Raw genomic sequence first — 17,484 nt, 5'->3', positions numbered from 1 at the left:
AGAGAAACTATCTTAAGGAAATAAGAAAATAGAGTTCAAATATGTATTTAGAAATTTAATTAATCCGCCATTTTGTTTTTTGTTGCCATGGAAACAAAAGGGCCACCATTTTTTTTTATCAAATATTTAAATGCTCATAATATTCTCATTTTTAAAGCGTTCGTTTCTTTAAATGATTTACGAAATTCTAGCAAAAAACAACATTGCCTTTCCCTTGAAGTTAATTTTGATGTATTTCCACTGTACCTCTGTTATTACAGAAGGGATTTTATTCAAACTTAAAATAATTGGTCCACATCATCACCCACATCATATGACACAAGAGCCATAACTCTTGCTCAAATATTTTATGAATTATCCCCCAGGTTAAAGTTGATGTACTTCCTCTCTTATCTCTTTTATTACTAACTGGACTCAGACTTGAAATAGCACATCATCACCAACATCATATGACAAACGGTCCATAACTCTGATGCAAATATTGAATCATGTCCCCTTTTTTACTTAGAATTTCGGATAAAAGTTATGATGCACTTGGCTCCTTCTAAATTATTACTAAATGGATTTTATTTTGTTGACCAACATTATAAGCCACATGATATGACACATGATGCATTACTTTTGTGGTAATTTTCGATGAATTATGTCCCTTTTATTCTAGTTTATGTATTGATAAACTTTACCTCTATTGCTGTTATGACTAAATACGTCCAATATTTTCGTCCACATTGGAGTCATTAAACACTCAAGTGACAGCTCCATCTTTCTCAGATGCCCCTTTCCACTTACCAGCATGAAAAAGTTGAGCCAGCTCTGCCTGCCATTTTTAATCATCTGATCTTTTTAAAAAATCTACGAGGTATTGTCATCACTTGATCATCGGCATCAGCATTGGTTAAAATTTTTTTAAGATCCACCTTTTCACACAAATTATAAGGCTACAGCTTTGAAACTTTGCACACTTCTTTATCATCATTAGGGAACTATGTAGGCCAAGAATGATAACTCAGCTATGCATTTTGCCAGAATTATGGCCCTTTTTTAATTAGAAAATTTGAGATTCTTGGTTAAATTTTTTGTTTAGGTCCACCTTCTTTCAAAAACTATAAATGCTACAACTTTGAAACTTTGCACACTTGTTCACCATCATTAGGGGACTATGTAGGCCAAGAACCATAACTCTGATGTGCATTTTGTCAGAATTATGACCCTTTTTGCGCATAGAAAATTTGAGTTTCTTGGTTAAAATTGTTTAGGTCACCTTTCCTCAAAAACTATAAGAGCAACAGCTTTGAAACTTTTATCATCATTAGGGGACTATGTAGACGAAGAACCATAACTCTAACCTGCATTTTGTCGAAATTATGGCTCCTTTTGGAAAATCTGAACTTTAAGTCTGTTCTAACATATTGCAGACGAGCACTTGCTGCACATATTGCAGACGAGCGATGGCATCTGAAGGCGGTGCTCTTGTTCCCTAATGTTTTGTTCCAACCTCCCATTCTTGCCCAATGATTCAACCTCAATGATAAGTTCTGGCCCCCAACCTTTCACCAATGTTATGTCAAGGTTCACATGTTATTAACAAGTTATTAACTTTTTTCCTCAAGCTTGTTCTTTAAAGGAGGAGTACAGATTTGAGACATTATTTCAGTCTTATTGTTGTTGTTTTCAGTGTATATTGGTACATGTTCAGATGGTTGTAATGGGCATGGAGAATGTGTTGACCATGCTTGCAAGTAAGTGGTTGATTTAAGTTTTCTTTTATTATAATATGCCTGTTTTGAAAAAACAGACATATCATTTGATACGCATCCATCTGTTTGTCCATCCAAAACCATATCTATGACATGGTGTGGAGTATTTAAATAAAACATGGTGAAAATGTTAACTGCTGTAGGGAAATGCCACCCTGCAAGTTTTGGTCAGATTGCATGAGCATGAAAAGTGTTATGGCCCTTTGTACATACATTATATAGTGTTCTGTTCCATTTTCTGTCCGTCTGGAGTCATATCTCAGACATGGTTTCAAATATTATAAAGTGTTTTTATTATGTCTCCCCCAGGAGACATATTGTTTTTGCCCTGTCCGTCCGTCCGTCTGTCCGTCCGTCCGTCCGTACGTCACACTTCATTTCCGAGCAATAACTGGAGAACCATTTGACCTAGAACCTTCAAACTTCATAGGGTTGTAGGGCTGCTGGAGTAGACGACCCCTATTGTTTTTGGGGTCACTCCATCAAAGGTCAAGGTCACAGGGGCCTGAACATTGAAAACCATTTCCGATCAATAACTAGAGAACCACTTGACCCAGAATGTTGAAACTTCATAGGATGATTGGTCATGAAGAGTAAATGACCCCTATTGATTTTGGGGTCACTCCGTCAAAGGTCAAGGTCACAGGGGCCTGAACATTGAAAACCATTTCCAATCAATAACTAGAGAACCACCTGACCCAGAATGTTGAAACTTGATAGGATGATTGGTCATAAAGAGTAGATGACTCTTATCGATTATGGGATTACTCCGTCAAAGGTCAAGGTCACAGGGGCCTGAACATTGAAAACCATTTCTGATCAATAACTAGATAACCACTTGACCCAGAATGTTGAAACTTCATAGGATGATTGTACATGCAAAGTAGATGATCTCTATTGATTTTCGGGTCACTCCATTAAAGGTCAAGGTCACAGGGGCCTGAACATTGAAAACCATTTCCGGTCAGTAACTTGAGAACCACTTGACCCAGAATGTTGAAACTTAATAGGATGGTTGGTCATAAAGAGTAGATGACCCCTAACGATTTTGGGGTCACTCTGTGAAAGGGCAAGGTCACAGGGGCCCGCACATTGAAAACCATTTCCGGTCAGTAACTTGAGAACCACTTGACCCAGAATGATGAAACTTCGTAGGATGATTGGTCATGCAGAGTAGATGAACCCTAACGATTTTAGGGTCACTCTGTTAAAAGTCAAGGCCACAGGGGCCTGAACATGGAAAACCATTTCCAATCAATAACTTGAGAACCTCACGACCAAGAATATTGAAACTTCATAGGATGATTGTTCATGCAGAGTAAATGACCCTTATTGTTTTTGGGGTCACTCCGTTAAAGGTCAAGGTCACAGGGGCCTGAACATTGATAACCAGTTCCGATCAATAACTTGAGAACCACTTGACCCAGAATGTTGAAACTTCATAGGATGATTGAACATGCAGAGTAGATGACCCCTATTGATTTTGGGGTCAGTCTATTAAAGGTCAAGGTCACAGTGGCCTGTTCATGTAAAATCATTTTTTGGAAATAACTAGAGAACCACTTGACCTACAATGTTGAAACTTAATAGAATGATTGGACATGCAGAGTACATGACCCCTGTTTATTTTGAGGTCACTTGATCAAAGGTCAGGGTCACAGGAGCCTGAACAGTGACTTGAGAACCACTAGGCCACGAGTGTTGAAATTTAGCAGGATGACTGGACATGCCAAGTAGATGATCCCTATTGCAGCCAACCATCAGTGTCTCTTTGACTTCCGCTCCTGACCCCTATTGACTTCTTGCCTATAGGACTTTGCATTGGGGGAGACATGCGCTTTTTTACAAAAGCATTTTCTAGTTTGAATTTTTGTTTGTCCGGAATCATATCTCAGACATGGTTTTGAGGATTTTAATAAAACATGGTAGAATTAAAGAAATGCAGCCCTAGTGTTACACTTCCTGTCACCAGAATATACCAGGGAAGCATACATCATTTTACTGACAGCTTTTGTTGCAATGTAGAATCACAAAATCTTACACTTATATTATAATGTGGAACTGAGAAATCTTACACATATTTTGTAATGTGGAACTGAGAAATCTTACAATTATATTGTAATGTGGAACTAAGAAGTCTAACACATATATTGTAGTGTTGAATTGAGAAATTTTACACATATAATTGTAACATGGAATAGGGAAATATTACACATATACTGTAATGTGGAACAGGTAAATCTAACATGTATCTTGTAATGTAGAAGTGGGAAATCTTACACATATGGTAATGTTGAACTAAGAAGTCTAACACATATATTGTAATGTTAAATTGAGAAATCTTACACATATATTGTAATGTGGAACTGGGAAATCTTACACATAAACTGTAATGTGGAACAGCAAAGTCTTGCACATATATTGTAATGTGGCACTGGGAAATCTTACACATATACTGTAATGTGGAACAGGGAAATCTTACATGTATCTTGTAATGTAGAACTGAGAAATCTTACACAAATATGGTAATGTGGAACAGTGAAATCTTACACATATATTGTAATGTGGAACAGTGAAATCTTACACATATATTGTAATGTGGAACTGGGAAATCTTACACATTTATAGTAATGTAGAACTGGGAAATCTTACACATATACTGTAATATGGAACAGAGAAATCTTACATTCATATGGTAATGTGGAAAGTAGAAGTCTAACATATGAATTGTAATGTTGAATTGAGAAATCTTACACATATATTGTAATGTGGAACTGGGAAATCTTACACATAAACTGTATCGTAGAACAGCAAAGTCTTACACGTATAATGTAATGTGGCACTTGGAAATCTTACACATATACTATAATGTGGAACAGGTAAATCTTACATGTATCTTGTAATGTAGAACTGGGAAATCTTACACTTATATTGTAGTGTGGAACAGGTAAATCTTACACGTATATTGTAATGTAAAACTGGGAAATATAATACATAATACTGTAATGTGCAACTGGGACATCTTACATATATATTGTATTATTATACCTCACATAAATGCCCAACGCAAATTTCTTTTTAGTTTAACTCAAATAATATATCATATTCCCCAGTGTTTTATATCTCATGCTCAAAATTGTTATTTTCAATTACTCTGCATGTAATATGATCTGTAATTTCATATCACTTTGGTATTGATCATAATAAAAGACTTGAAATGATAATTATGTCTCCCCACCTCTGGGGGAGACATATTGTTTTTGCCCTGTCCGTCCGTCGGTCCGTCCGTCCGTACACACTTAATTTCCAAGCAATAACTGGAGAACCATTTGACCTAGAACCTTCAAACTTCATAGGGTTGTAGGGCTGCTGGAGTAGGCGACCCCTATTGTTTTAGATGACCCCTATCGATTTTGGGGTCACTCCATCAAAGGTCAAGGTCACAGGGGCCTGAACATTGAAAACCATTTCCGATCAGTAACTAGAGAACCACTTGACCCAGAATGTTGAAACTTCATAGGATGATTGATCATGAAGAGTAGATGACCCCTATTGTTTTTGGGGTCACTCAGTCAAAGGTCAACGTCACAGGGGCCTGTCACATTGAAAACCATTTCCGATCAATAACTTGAGTACCACTTGACCCAGAATGTTGAGTCTTCATAGGATGATTGTACGTGCAAAGTAGATGACCACTATTGATTTTGGAGTCACTCCGTTAAAGGTCAAGGTCACAGGGTCCTGAACATTGAAAACCATTTCCGGTCAGTAACTTGAGAACCACTCAACCCAGAATGTTGAAACTTCATAGGATGATTGTTCATGCAGAATAAATGACCCCTATTGTTTTTGGGGTCACTCTGTTAAAGGTCAAGGTCACAGGGGCCTGAACATTGATAACCATTTCCGATCAATAACTTCAGAACCTCTTGATCCAGAATGTTGAAACTTCATAGGATGATTGAACATGCAGAGTAGATGACCCCTATCGATTTTGGGGTTGCTCTGTTAAAGGTCAAGGTCACAGGAGCCTGAACATGGAAAACAATTACCGATCAATAACTTGAGAACCTCTTGACCCAGAATGTTGAAACTTCATAGGATGATTTAACATGCAGAGTAGATGATCCCTATTGATTTTGGGGTCAGTCTATTAAAGGTCACAGGGGCCTGGTCATGTTAAATTATTTCTGGAGAATAACTTGAGAATCACTTGACCTAGAATGTTGAAACTTAATAGGATGATTGGACATGCAGAGTAGATGACCGCTATTTATTTTGAGGTCACTTGATCAAAGGTCAAGGTCAAAGGAGCCTGAACAGTGACTTGAGAACCACTAGGCCAATAGTGTTAAAATTTAGCGGGATGACTGGACATGCCAAGTAGATGATCCCTATTGCAGCCAACCATCAGTGTCTCTTTGACTTTCGCTCCTGACCCCTATTGACTTCTTGCCTATAGGACTTTGCATTGGGAGAGACATGTGCTTTTTTACAAAAGCAATTTCTAGTTTTTCAGATGATGTGCTTATATACACTTTAGGATTAAATTACTTTTCTGGTGTTCATGCATGTGTGTACACTGCCTTTTTAGCTCAACTTTTCAAAGAAGAAGTAGAGCTATTGCACTCGCCCCAGTGTTGGTGTGGGCGTCGCCGTTGGTTAAAGTTTTTGTTAAAGTCAAATGTCTCTGTTACTATCAAAGCTATTGACTTTAAACTTAAAAAAGTTATTTACTATCAAAGTCTACACCAGGAGAAACAATCCCCATAACTCTGATTTGAATTTTGATGGAGTTGTGCCCCTTTTTGACTTAGAATTTTTTGTTAAAGTTTTTAATAAAATCAAATATCTCTGTTACTATCAAAGCTTTTGACTTGAAACTTAAAATATTTATTTATTATCAAAGTCTACACAAGGAGAAACAATCCCCATAACTCTGATTGAATTTTGACAGAGTTATGCCCCTTTTTAACTTGAATTGTTTGGTTAAAGTTTGGTTAAAGTGTTTGATAACATCAAATATTTCTGTTACTATCAAAGCTTATGACTTAAAACTTAAAATAATTATTTACTATCAAAGTCTACACCAGGAGAAACAATCCCCATAACTCTGGTTTGAATTTTGTTATAGTTATGCCCGTTTTAAACTTAAAATTTTTGGTTAAATTTTTTGATTAAGTCTCTGTTACTATCAAAGCTATTGACTTGAAATGTAAAATACTTATTTACTATCAAAGTCTACACCAGGATAAACAATCCCCATAACTGTGATTTGAATTTTGACGTAGTTATTCCCCATTTGAACTTAGAATTTTTTGGTTAAAATTTTATAAAGTTTTTACTGGCAAAGGTCTAATTCAGAGTCAAGCACTGAGAAGTCGAGCCCACTGTCTTATGGACAGCTCCTGTTTCTTTTTTTATTATTATGCCGCCCTTCGAAGAAAGAGAGTTATATTGTTTTGCAGATGTCGGTCAGTCGGTCTGTATGTAGACCAATCTGTTTCCGGATGATAACTGAAGAACCCTTGGGCCTAGGATATGAAAGTTTATAGGGAGGTTGATCATATCCAGCAAATGACAGCTATTGATTTTGAAATAGTAGGTCAAAGGTCAATGTCACAGTGACCCGGAACAGTTAAACGGTTTCTGGATGATAACTCAAGAATGCTGGGGCTTAGGATCATGAAAGTTGATAGAGAGGTTGGTCATGACCAGCAAATGACCTCTATTGGTTTTGAAATTAGTAGGTCGAAGATCAAGGTCAAAGTGACCCAGAACAGTCAAACCGTTTCTGGACCATAACTTGAGAACGCTACGGTCTAGGATAACAAAACTTGATACAGAGATTGAATGTGATCAGCAGATGTTCCCTATTAATTTCGAGGTCAGAAGGGTAAAAGGTCAAGGTCACAGTGACCCGGAACAGTTAGATGGTTTACGAATGATAACTCAAGATCTCATGGGCCTAGGATCATGAAAGTTGTTACGAGGTTGGTCATGACCAGCAGATGACTCCTATTGATTTTGAGGTCAGTAGGCCAAAGGTCAAGGTCACATTGACCCGGAACAGTTAAACCGTTTTTCAGGCAATATCTTGAGAACGCTTTGATCACGAAACTTAATAGGAAGGTTGATCATTACCAGCAGATGACCCTATTGATTTTGAGTTCAATAGGTCAAAGGTCAAGGTCACATTGACACAGAACAGTAGAACTTTTGTGTACAGTGACCAAATAATTTCTATTCCTTGTGCAATTACTAGCCCCATGTGGTTCTGGGACGATCTATGTATGAAAAGAATTGGAACCACTGCCTTACCATTGCATGATCGTAAGAGGCGACTAATAGGGTCTTAACACTTGGTTTTGCTGTAACTCTGTGATTCCAGCAGGTATGCAGATTTTGATTCCATACCTCATATTTTTATTTCGATGTAAATGAGATGTGAAACCAAAATTTGTAGTCCTGTTCGGCGCCATATAACCTATACTGTGTTGGTGCACCGTAAAACCCAAATAAATAAATATTGTGCAATTACTGAATGCATCAAGGGGGGGGGCATTTTGTGTTCTACGAGCTCTTGTTGATTTGCTCTTTATGATAAAAACAGCTTTTTATCAAATATTAAATTGAAACTATAATAATCTTCGGATTGGAAATGATCTAACTAAGAAAATGAGTGCTCACACTTATATGTTTTGTTTAGAAATAAAAAAGTTATAACCGTTTTTTGAACTCAACGTTGAAATATGCGCATAAATATAGGATGGGTCACCGATATGTTTGACTAAATCAAATATTGCTTGAAAAAGGTCTTATTACACAGAAAATTCACTACAATTTCTGAGTGCTAACAAGACTCCTTAATTTTGTCTTCATTTTTTGGTCAGTAATTAGTTTTTAATGTTAAATAAATCATTTAAATCATTGTGTTGATTTTCCATTTTCGGTATAATAAAATACATATAGCATTCCTGAGGTGATATGAAAAATGTAAATCACCCCTCGATATATGAATGTAGACCTAGGCTTGCAACATTTTTGTGCCCCTCCATGTGTGGTGGGGGCATATGGATTTGGTCTTGCCCTTCCGTGCGTGCATCTATCCGCCTGTCCGAAGTTTGAGACACACCTAGCTCAAAAAGTATTTGATATAAATTAATGAAACTTTGCATGAGTCATTATCATGATATGAAGTTGCGCACCTCCCTTTTTTCATCTGGCTCCACCTCCTATTTCCAGAGTTGTGGCCCCTGAAATTGTCAAAAATGCACATTTTCACCTTGTGACGCATCTAGCTTAAAAAAAGTATTTAATATAAATTGATGAAACCTTGCATGAGTCTTTATTGTGATATGAACTTGCGCATCTCCTATTTTTCATCTGGCTCTGCCCCCTATTTCCAGAGCTATGGCCCCTGAAATATTCAAAAATGCACATTTTCACCATGTGAATGCTCCTAGCTCAAAAAGTGTTTCATATAAATTAACTTAACCTTGCATGAGTCTTTATAATGATATGAACTTGAGCATCTCCTGTTTTTCATCTGGCTCTGCCTCCTATTTCCAGAGTTATGGCCCCTGAAATAGTCAAAAATGTACATTTTCACCTAGTAATGTGCCTAGCTCAAGAAGTATTTTATGTAAATTCATAAAACTTTGCATGAGTCTTTAACATGATGTGACCTTGCACACTTGGCATTCTTCTTGAGAATCTTAGTGCTTATTACAGAGTGATGGCCCTTGAAATAGCCAAAATATTGGATTTTTTGTTTGTGATACCGCAGGGTTGTAAATTTTTTTACACCACTCGCCCCGCAGGTCTAGTAGCCTGTAAAATCTACTCACCCTAAGTGAACAGTCACCCGCTGTAATAAAATTACAACTATCATAATGATATTTTAAGACTGTCACTTTTATGAAAGAAGTATTATTTAAGACAAACAGATTTCAAATATAACACACAGTAGACAACCCCAATTTTTGAATAATTTCTGTCATTTTAATATTGAAATATTTACCTATGGATTATGGTTTTATAAAACATTGGGAAACACTTGAAACAATTAAACTGTATAAGATTATATTAGGGCCCCGATAATGGTATTACATTGTGTATTGAAATGTAAAAATTGACTGTCCAAAACACAGAACTGACATTGTGTCAAACGGACTAAAATGACACTTGTCAAACAGAACCCTTACAGAAGCAAGCCTCTGTGGCGTACATGCTGCGTATTTGCTGTGTATATGCCGCGAACACAGTAGTACGCCAGAGGAGTACATTTTACATACACGGCATGCCGCGTACTATTTCGACGAGTACACAGCATGTACGCAGGAGGTCACTAGTACACTTCAAGTACGCAGCACAGACTCTGAAAATTTAAGGAGTACACTGCATGTATGCAGGAGGGACTTGTACAAGAAAATAGTACACTGCATGTACACCGCAGATACTTCGAAATTTATAACACTTATATTTAGTTGCATTAAAGTTGTTTCCCCTTGATGCAGTTAAGCCATTTTCTTCAGATGTTTACCAAATTACATGCTACAAAAATTGATTTATTTCATTGAAAAGTGGATGAAGAAAAGCATACTAATTTATTTGATAACATCAATCTACATTATTTTGGTAAGGGTAAATACTTATTGATGCATGTCACTTATCTTTTTTCTGTTTTTTTTTCTGTCCAAATGATCAGCATTTGCATAAGAAAGTTTGTGGGGTAAGGAATTTACATTATCACAGCAGTTTCGCCACAAGAGTACACAGCATGTATGCAGCAGGAGTACACAGCATGTACGCCGCAGGACTCGGGCCAGGAGTACACAGAATGTACGCCGCAGGAGTACACAGCATGTACGCCGCAGGAGTACACAGCATGTAGTACTACAGCATGTAGTACACCGCAGGCTCATTTGCATGTGAAAAGTGTATGTGCTGCGTCCATGCTGCGTACTATTTCCCGCATACTAAATTCCTCCAGCGTACATCCTGTGTACTATGTAGTCCACAGCATGTACGCAGCAAGTAGTACGCGGCAGAGCTCATTTGCATGTCAAAAGTGTACTACAAACATACTATCGGTGTATGTGCAGTGTATATCCTGCGTAATGTTTAAAGCCCTTGATTTCAGTACACATCATGTACGCATCATATACGCTGTATGTACACAGCAAGAGTACGCTGCAGGCCTTTTTCTTCTGTAAGGGAATACACAATAGAAGGTGGCATATTGTTATAGCAGTTGGATATTGTGTAAAAAGTGTAACATGATGCTAAAATAAAAATTTTAAGGCAAGTAAATGACATACTACCGGTCTTTTAGAGAACCGATACCATCTTGCACATAATGTCTTCTGCCTTAAATTATTTTTGCATTGTTTACTTTTAATTGTTTTTAGGCAGAAAGGCATCGTATTTACATAGATATGTGATCATTGAAAACAGCCGTGGTTGGACGTAAATCTAGTTAAATTCAAAGTTTTAAGTAAATCGCAAAGTATTCTGTAGAGTTCATTTCCCGCGTAAAAGGTCACGTGCATCAGCTTTCGTGTTTGCAACCATTTGATGCAAATTATATTTTGTAAACTTGAAATAAAATTAATGCAGTCATAGACTGTCAGTCCACTGTGTATTTGACACCTCTGAAGTAGTGGCACATTTCAGAAAATTAAATGAAGCAAACGCACTTGAGCGTGACGTAATTATCGAGTAAATTGTAGCAATGCAGATGGTATAATAGCACAGCAGTTTTGTTTGATTTTAAAGTTAAAACGTCACACTATTGTGGTCATGCATTAATCAATCTAAGCTAAAATAAATGACCGTCGGCAGTTATAGATAGATAGATTTATTTTGATATATCACAGATGTACACACATGGTTAAAACAAACATAATGCATACATAATACAGATTGTTAGATGTATACACAATTCTAATATGACCAACAATGCTTTAATCATCACAACGATATTATGTTGACGTCACGTCAATGTGATATTTAGTGCCATGTAAGCATCAAGAAATGCGCTTTCAAATTTCATGAAATATTTTACTTAATAACATGTTTTAAACGAAATGTCACATTGCACAAATGTGTTGATTAGTTAACACATATACTGAGTTAGTTATTCGCTTTGCTGAACAATTCGCAATAATTTTCGCCCGAACTGAACTCTGCCGCAAGACATATTACCATTTCTGGCCCTGGTGTGTATAAACAAAGACCTACTATTAGCGCCATGCTTGCGCGAAGAAACAGTTCCATCATATTTGGTATAAATTTAACAATAAAGAACATATTAGAATCAAAATAATTTATAGCAGAACAGTGCTTTATCACTATTTATACACTTGGGTGGCTATACTTCGTCAGAAATAATTTATTACGCCCGACGTATAACCGCCCATCGTGTATAAATAGTGATAAAGCACTGTTCTCCTATAAATTATTTCTTAAGTATTGAACCATGTTATGCACATCAATACAAGGATAACACAAAAAAGGGGAAAGTGATTCTCCCTTATTTCCAATGAGGTCTTTGACATTGATGGCACAACATTGAAAGGCATGATTATTTAAATGGAAAGACTCAATGGTATCACACTTATATACTATCACAGACCTAGCTTACAATTATAAAAATAATGAGCAGCACATAGTAACCACATCATAAAAAGACTAGAAGTTAAAAGTAATACACTGAATGAACCTAGTCTTAAACTGTTTAAAAGCTGTAATGCTGTGTATTTGGTGGGGCAACTTATTCCAAAGGGTACAACCCTGATATGCAAAAGACTTCTTACCAAACCCTTTAACTTTAGGAATACAGAAACAGCCACTGTCACTAAAATTTACCTAAGATGAATCAGACTGGGGACAAGCGGTTACTCTAAATCGTGTGTTATGGCCATGCATGGAGTAAAGAGGGTTAAAATATTCTCCCAAATAATCCGGTGCCATACCTGATTTAACCTTAAAGACATGACACAATATAATTTGGTCAACCCTTTTTCAACTGGCAACCATTTTAAATATTTGAACTGGTCTAGACCTACATGAGCCATTGGATCCATATTCAAAACAAATCTTATCAGTTTGTTTTGGGTTGTCTGAAGTCTAATTTTCAGATATTGTGTCAGACCCTGATTCCAAAAGGAACAGGCATAGTCAAAGTGATACTGAATAAGGGAACTAACCAATAACTTTCTGGTATGCTGTGTTAACAATTCACGTTTTCTATATAAAAACTTTAACCTAGCATTGGCTTTACTAATTACTGACCTAGCCATAGACCCACCAGTTAAGCTTTGGTCCAAAGTGGCACCAAGATACTTGACAGATTGAACAGCATCTATGACCTTACCATAGCAAGATATATTCATATTGGGTTGAGTCCTTAGTTTGGGTTTAGATCCAAATAAAATGGACTCTGTTTTGCCTAAATGCAAAGATAACTTGTTACCTATAAGCCACTCACTGACTGTTTCCAGTTCTCTGGTAAGCACAGACTCAATTGACTTTTGCTTTTACCTGTTACCAATATGCCAGAGTCATCAGCATATAATAACAGTTTATGTTTTACCACTGCTTTCATTCACATAGATTAACACTAAAAGTGATCCAAGTATGGACCCCTGTGGAACACCACATACAATACTAGAAAAAGAAGATGAAATACCTGATAGATCAAGCAGTTAATGGATAAGACCTCAACCATCTGATGGCATCATCACTTAACCCAAGGGATTCTAATTTCATTAATAAAATACTATGGTCAACAGTGACAAAAGCCTTTTGCAGATCAAGAAGTACCATTCCTACAATACCCTGAAATCCCGAAAATAAGCCATGGCTTATTTTAAATTTTTGTAAGGATTTGGTGGCTTATTATCGAGACTGGCTTATTTTTGAGTTCTGCAAACTTTTGAGTACATATATTCAGTAACGGTTTAAAAGCCGGCGTATTTTCGAGTACCGAAATACTGAAGATATGGATGTCTTATGGTTTGCTTTTTGGTAAAAACATCGATGTCGATAAATACTTGTGCTTCTGACATACCAGTTTTTTACAATTTATTACAATTTCTCAATGAAAATAATGTGATGAATTACCCATGAAATAGTTTTGTCTGGCCTAACAAACAAATACACTACCAACGGGTATGAATAACTTACACAATAGGTGATAAACACTGCATTGTGTTATAAAGACCAGTCACGTTAATTAGTAGAATTGCTGACGTGACAAGAAGTGTTTAAGATAGGAGTTTGTTTGCTTTTAAAGTTTTATGTTTGTTTTGGGTTTAACGCCGTTTTTCAACAGTATTTCAGTCATGTAACGGTGGGCAGTTAACCTAACCAGTGTTCCTGGATTCTGTACCCGTACAAACCTGTTCTCCGCAAGTAACTTCCAACTTCCCCACATGAATATCAGAGTTGGAGGACGGATGATTTCAGACACAGTGTCTTTTATCAAATCGTCACGGAGAACATACGCCCCGCCTGGGGATCGAACTCGCGACCATGTGATCTGTAGACCAACGCTTTCCTTACTGAGCTAAGTGGGCGGGCCTTTTATTAAGTTTTAATTTGTCTAATGGTTTAAATATCATCACAACTTTGTCTTAACAAAGTGATGCTATTACTGATACAAAAACCTGAATGGCTTATTATTGAGTGCGGCTTATTCATGAGCCCTTTTTGCCTGTAGTAAAATGGTGGCTTATTTTCGAGACCGGCTTATTTTCAAAACCAGCTTATTTTCGGGATTTCAGGGTATGACCCTTATCCATCTGAAAATGTATAAAGTTTGATAAATGTATGAGACATGTATCAGTCGAAAAACCTCGCCTGAAGACAAACTGAAAACTATAAAGCAATTTTTTATCATTAAGATAAGCTAAGTTAAAATTTACAGTCGGTCAGGCCACAAGAAACACAGCTATTTTTAGGCCTTACAACGTAAAAAGCACTCACCCTATCGGTGGAGTATACAGTGAGGTCCACTCGTCCTATCCAGACTTTAACTCGCCAATGTGTGCAGGTCAGTGGAATTTTACACCCCTGATGCCCATAGCTCAAAAAGTATATGCCCTGGAATAATAAATCCTTTTTAGCTCATCTGATTTTTTAAAAAAAAAACAACTGATGAGTTATTGTCATCACTTGATCGTTGCTGGCATCGGCATTGCCTGGTTAAGTGTACAGGCCTGTATCTAAAAGGATTTCTCTCTATCTGTTCTGGGGGCTTTATCTCACTCTGTCCCTCTGGTCAGATTGCTCTGTGTCTGTACTAGTAGTGGCTGCGTTTGCACTATGTAAAACGCCTTTGAACGTGTTTATCATGAAAAGGGTGCTATATAATTCTGGTATAATAATAATAATTATAATAAGTTTTATGTTAAGGTCAGCTTTTCTCTGTATAGCTGAATCTGTACAGCAAGAAGCATAACTCCATCCTGCTTTTTGTAAGAATTATGGCTCCTTTTGGACTTAAAAAAAATATCAGATTTCGTGGCTAAGTTTTATGTTTAGGTCAACTTTTCTCCGAAACTATCAAAGCTATCGCTTTAAAACTTGCAACACTTGTTCACCACCATAGGCTGACTCTGTACTTGAAAAAACATCAATCCGTCCTGCTTTTTGTAAGAATTATGACCCCTTTTGGACTTAGAAATTCAGATTTCTTGAATTATGGCCCCTTTTGGACTTAGAAAATCAGATTTCTTGGTTAAGTTTTGTGTTTAGGTCAGCTTTTCTCCTAAACTATCAAAGCTATTGCTTTTAAACTTGAAACACTTGTTCACTATCAAAAGCTGACTCTGTACAACAAGAAACATATCTCCATCCTGCTTTTTGCAGGAATTATGGCCCCTTTTGGACTTGGAAAATATCAGATTTCTTTGTTAAGTTTTGCGTTTAACTCATTCTGCCCGTGCGACGCATTAATGCGTGGACCAATTGTTATCTGAATACCGCGTGCCGCTTCTAGGCGGTGTTGTTATCTACATTTGGAAACCGCACGCCGCGTACATGCGTCTTTACAGTAATAGCTCTGAATTCCGCATGACGCATTCAGTCGTCACATTTCATTGGTCTTAAATAAAATCTTTTAGTTCTTTCTAACAAGTTGGACCAATCAAATTTTTTGTTGCGTAACATTTTTAAAACATAAATAAAACCGGATTTGTGAAAAAATAAATGCTTTCGTTGAAGAAAGCTGTAAAAGCGAGTGTCAAGTTATAATTTGTGATTTCTCGAAGCCTGAAAATTACGGATGATTCTTTATATGATGGAATCATAAAAAATGAATAAATAAATAAATAAATAAATAGATACCAACAAATATTCATTGAGAAAATGAGAGTTAAAATAATGCAACACAAAAGTATATACTTTTTGTGCTCATAGCTATGCGGCAAATAATGCCATTTGCGGGATCAAACAATTTTATGGCTAAATGAGTTTATTCTCATTATTAGCCCACCATCATCAGATGGTGGGCTATTCAAATCACTCTGCGTCCGTGGTCCGTCGTCCTTCCGTCCGTCCGTCCGTCAGTCCGTCCGTCCTTCCGTCCGTTAACAATTTCTCATTATCGCATCTCCTCAGAAACTACCAGGGGGATTTTGACCAAACTTTGTCAGAATGATGTATTGGTACCCTAGTTGTGTCCCCCTGAAAATCAGACTGGTTCAACAATTTTTTAGTAAGTTATGGCCCTTTGTTTATTTCTATAATTTACATAGATTTATATAGGGAAAAACTTTGAAAATCTTCTTGTCCAAAACCACAGAGCCTAGGGCTTTGATATTTGGTATGAAGCATCATCTAGTGGTCCTCTACCAAGATGATTCAAAATATTTCCTTGGGGTCTAATATGGCCCCGCCCCGGGGGTCACATGGTTTATATAGACTTATATAGGGAAAAACTTTGAAAAACCTCTTGTTCAAAACCACAGGGCCTATGGCTTTGATATTTTGTATATGACATCATCTAGTGGTCTTCTACTAAGATTGTTCAAATTATCCCCCTAGGGTCAAATATGGCTCCGCCCCAGGGGTCACATGGTTCATATAGACTTATATAGGGAAAAGATTTTAAAATCTTCTTGTCAATAACCTACAACATTCAAATTTGGACCACATGTATGGTTTTGAGTGGCAAGATGAACCTTGACATGAGTTGACCTTGATTTTGACCTAGTGACCTACTTTCACATTTCTGTAGCTACAGCCTTCAAATTTGGACCACTTGCATAGTTTCGTGCACTGAAAAAAACTTTGACCTTGACTTTGACCTAGTGACCTATTTTCACATTTTTGAAGGTACAGGCTTCAAATTTGGACCACATGCATAGTTTTGTGTTCCGAAATGGAATTTGACCTTGATTTTGACCTACTGACCTACTTCCACATTTCTCAAGCTACAGCCTTCAAATTTGGACCACATGCATAGTTTTGTGTACCGAAACAAACTTTGACCTTTACATTGACCTAGTGACCTACTTCCACATTTTTGAAGGTACAGGCTTCAAATTTGGAACACATGCATAGTTCTGTGTTCCGAAATAAAATTTGACCTTGATTTTGACCTAGTGACCTACTTTCACATTTCTCCAGCTACAGCTTTCAAATTTGGACCACATGCATAGTTTTGTGTACCGAAATGAACTTTGACCTTAAGATTGACCTAGTGACCTACTTTCAC

The 17,484-nt window shown here is 36.9% G+C and overlaps 1 protein-coding gene across 2 annotated transcripts in view; it reads left to right on the top strand.

Annotated features, from left to right (window-relative positions):
• The window catches only part of LOC123529323 (reelin-like), a 418,269-nt gene that overhangs the window by 86,939 nt on the left and 313,846 nt on the right, over positions 1 to 17,484 (top strand). For both annotated transcript variants that reach the window (XM_045309613.2, XM_045309612.2), the window contains exon 16: positions 1,676 to 1,739. In XM_045309613.2, the coding sequence (XP_045165548.2) occupies positions 1,676 to 1,739 (64 nt within the window). The remainder of the gene's footprint in view (positions 1 to 1,675; positions 1,740 to 17,484) is intronic.

This window comes from Mercenaria mercenaria, chromosome 13, assembly GCF_021730395.1.
Source record: "Mercenaria mercenaria strain notata chromosome 13, MADL_Memer_1, whole genome shotgun sequence".
NCBI lineage: Eukaryota > Metazoa > Mollusca > Bivalvia > Venerida > Veneridae > Mercenaria > Mercenaria mercenaria.
This window is presented reverse-complemented; position numbering and strand designations above follow the sequence as displayed.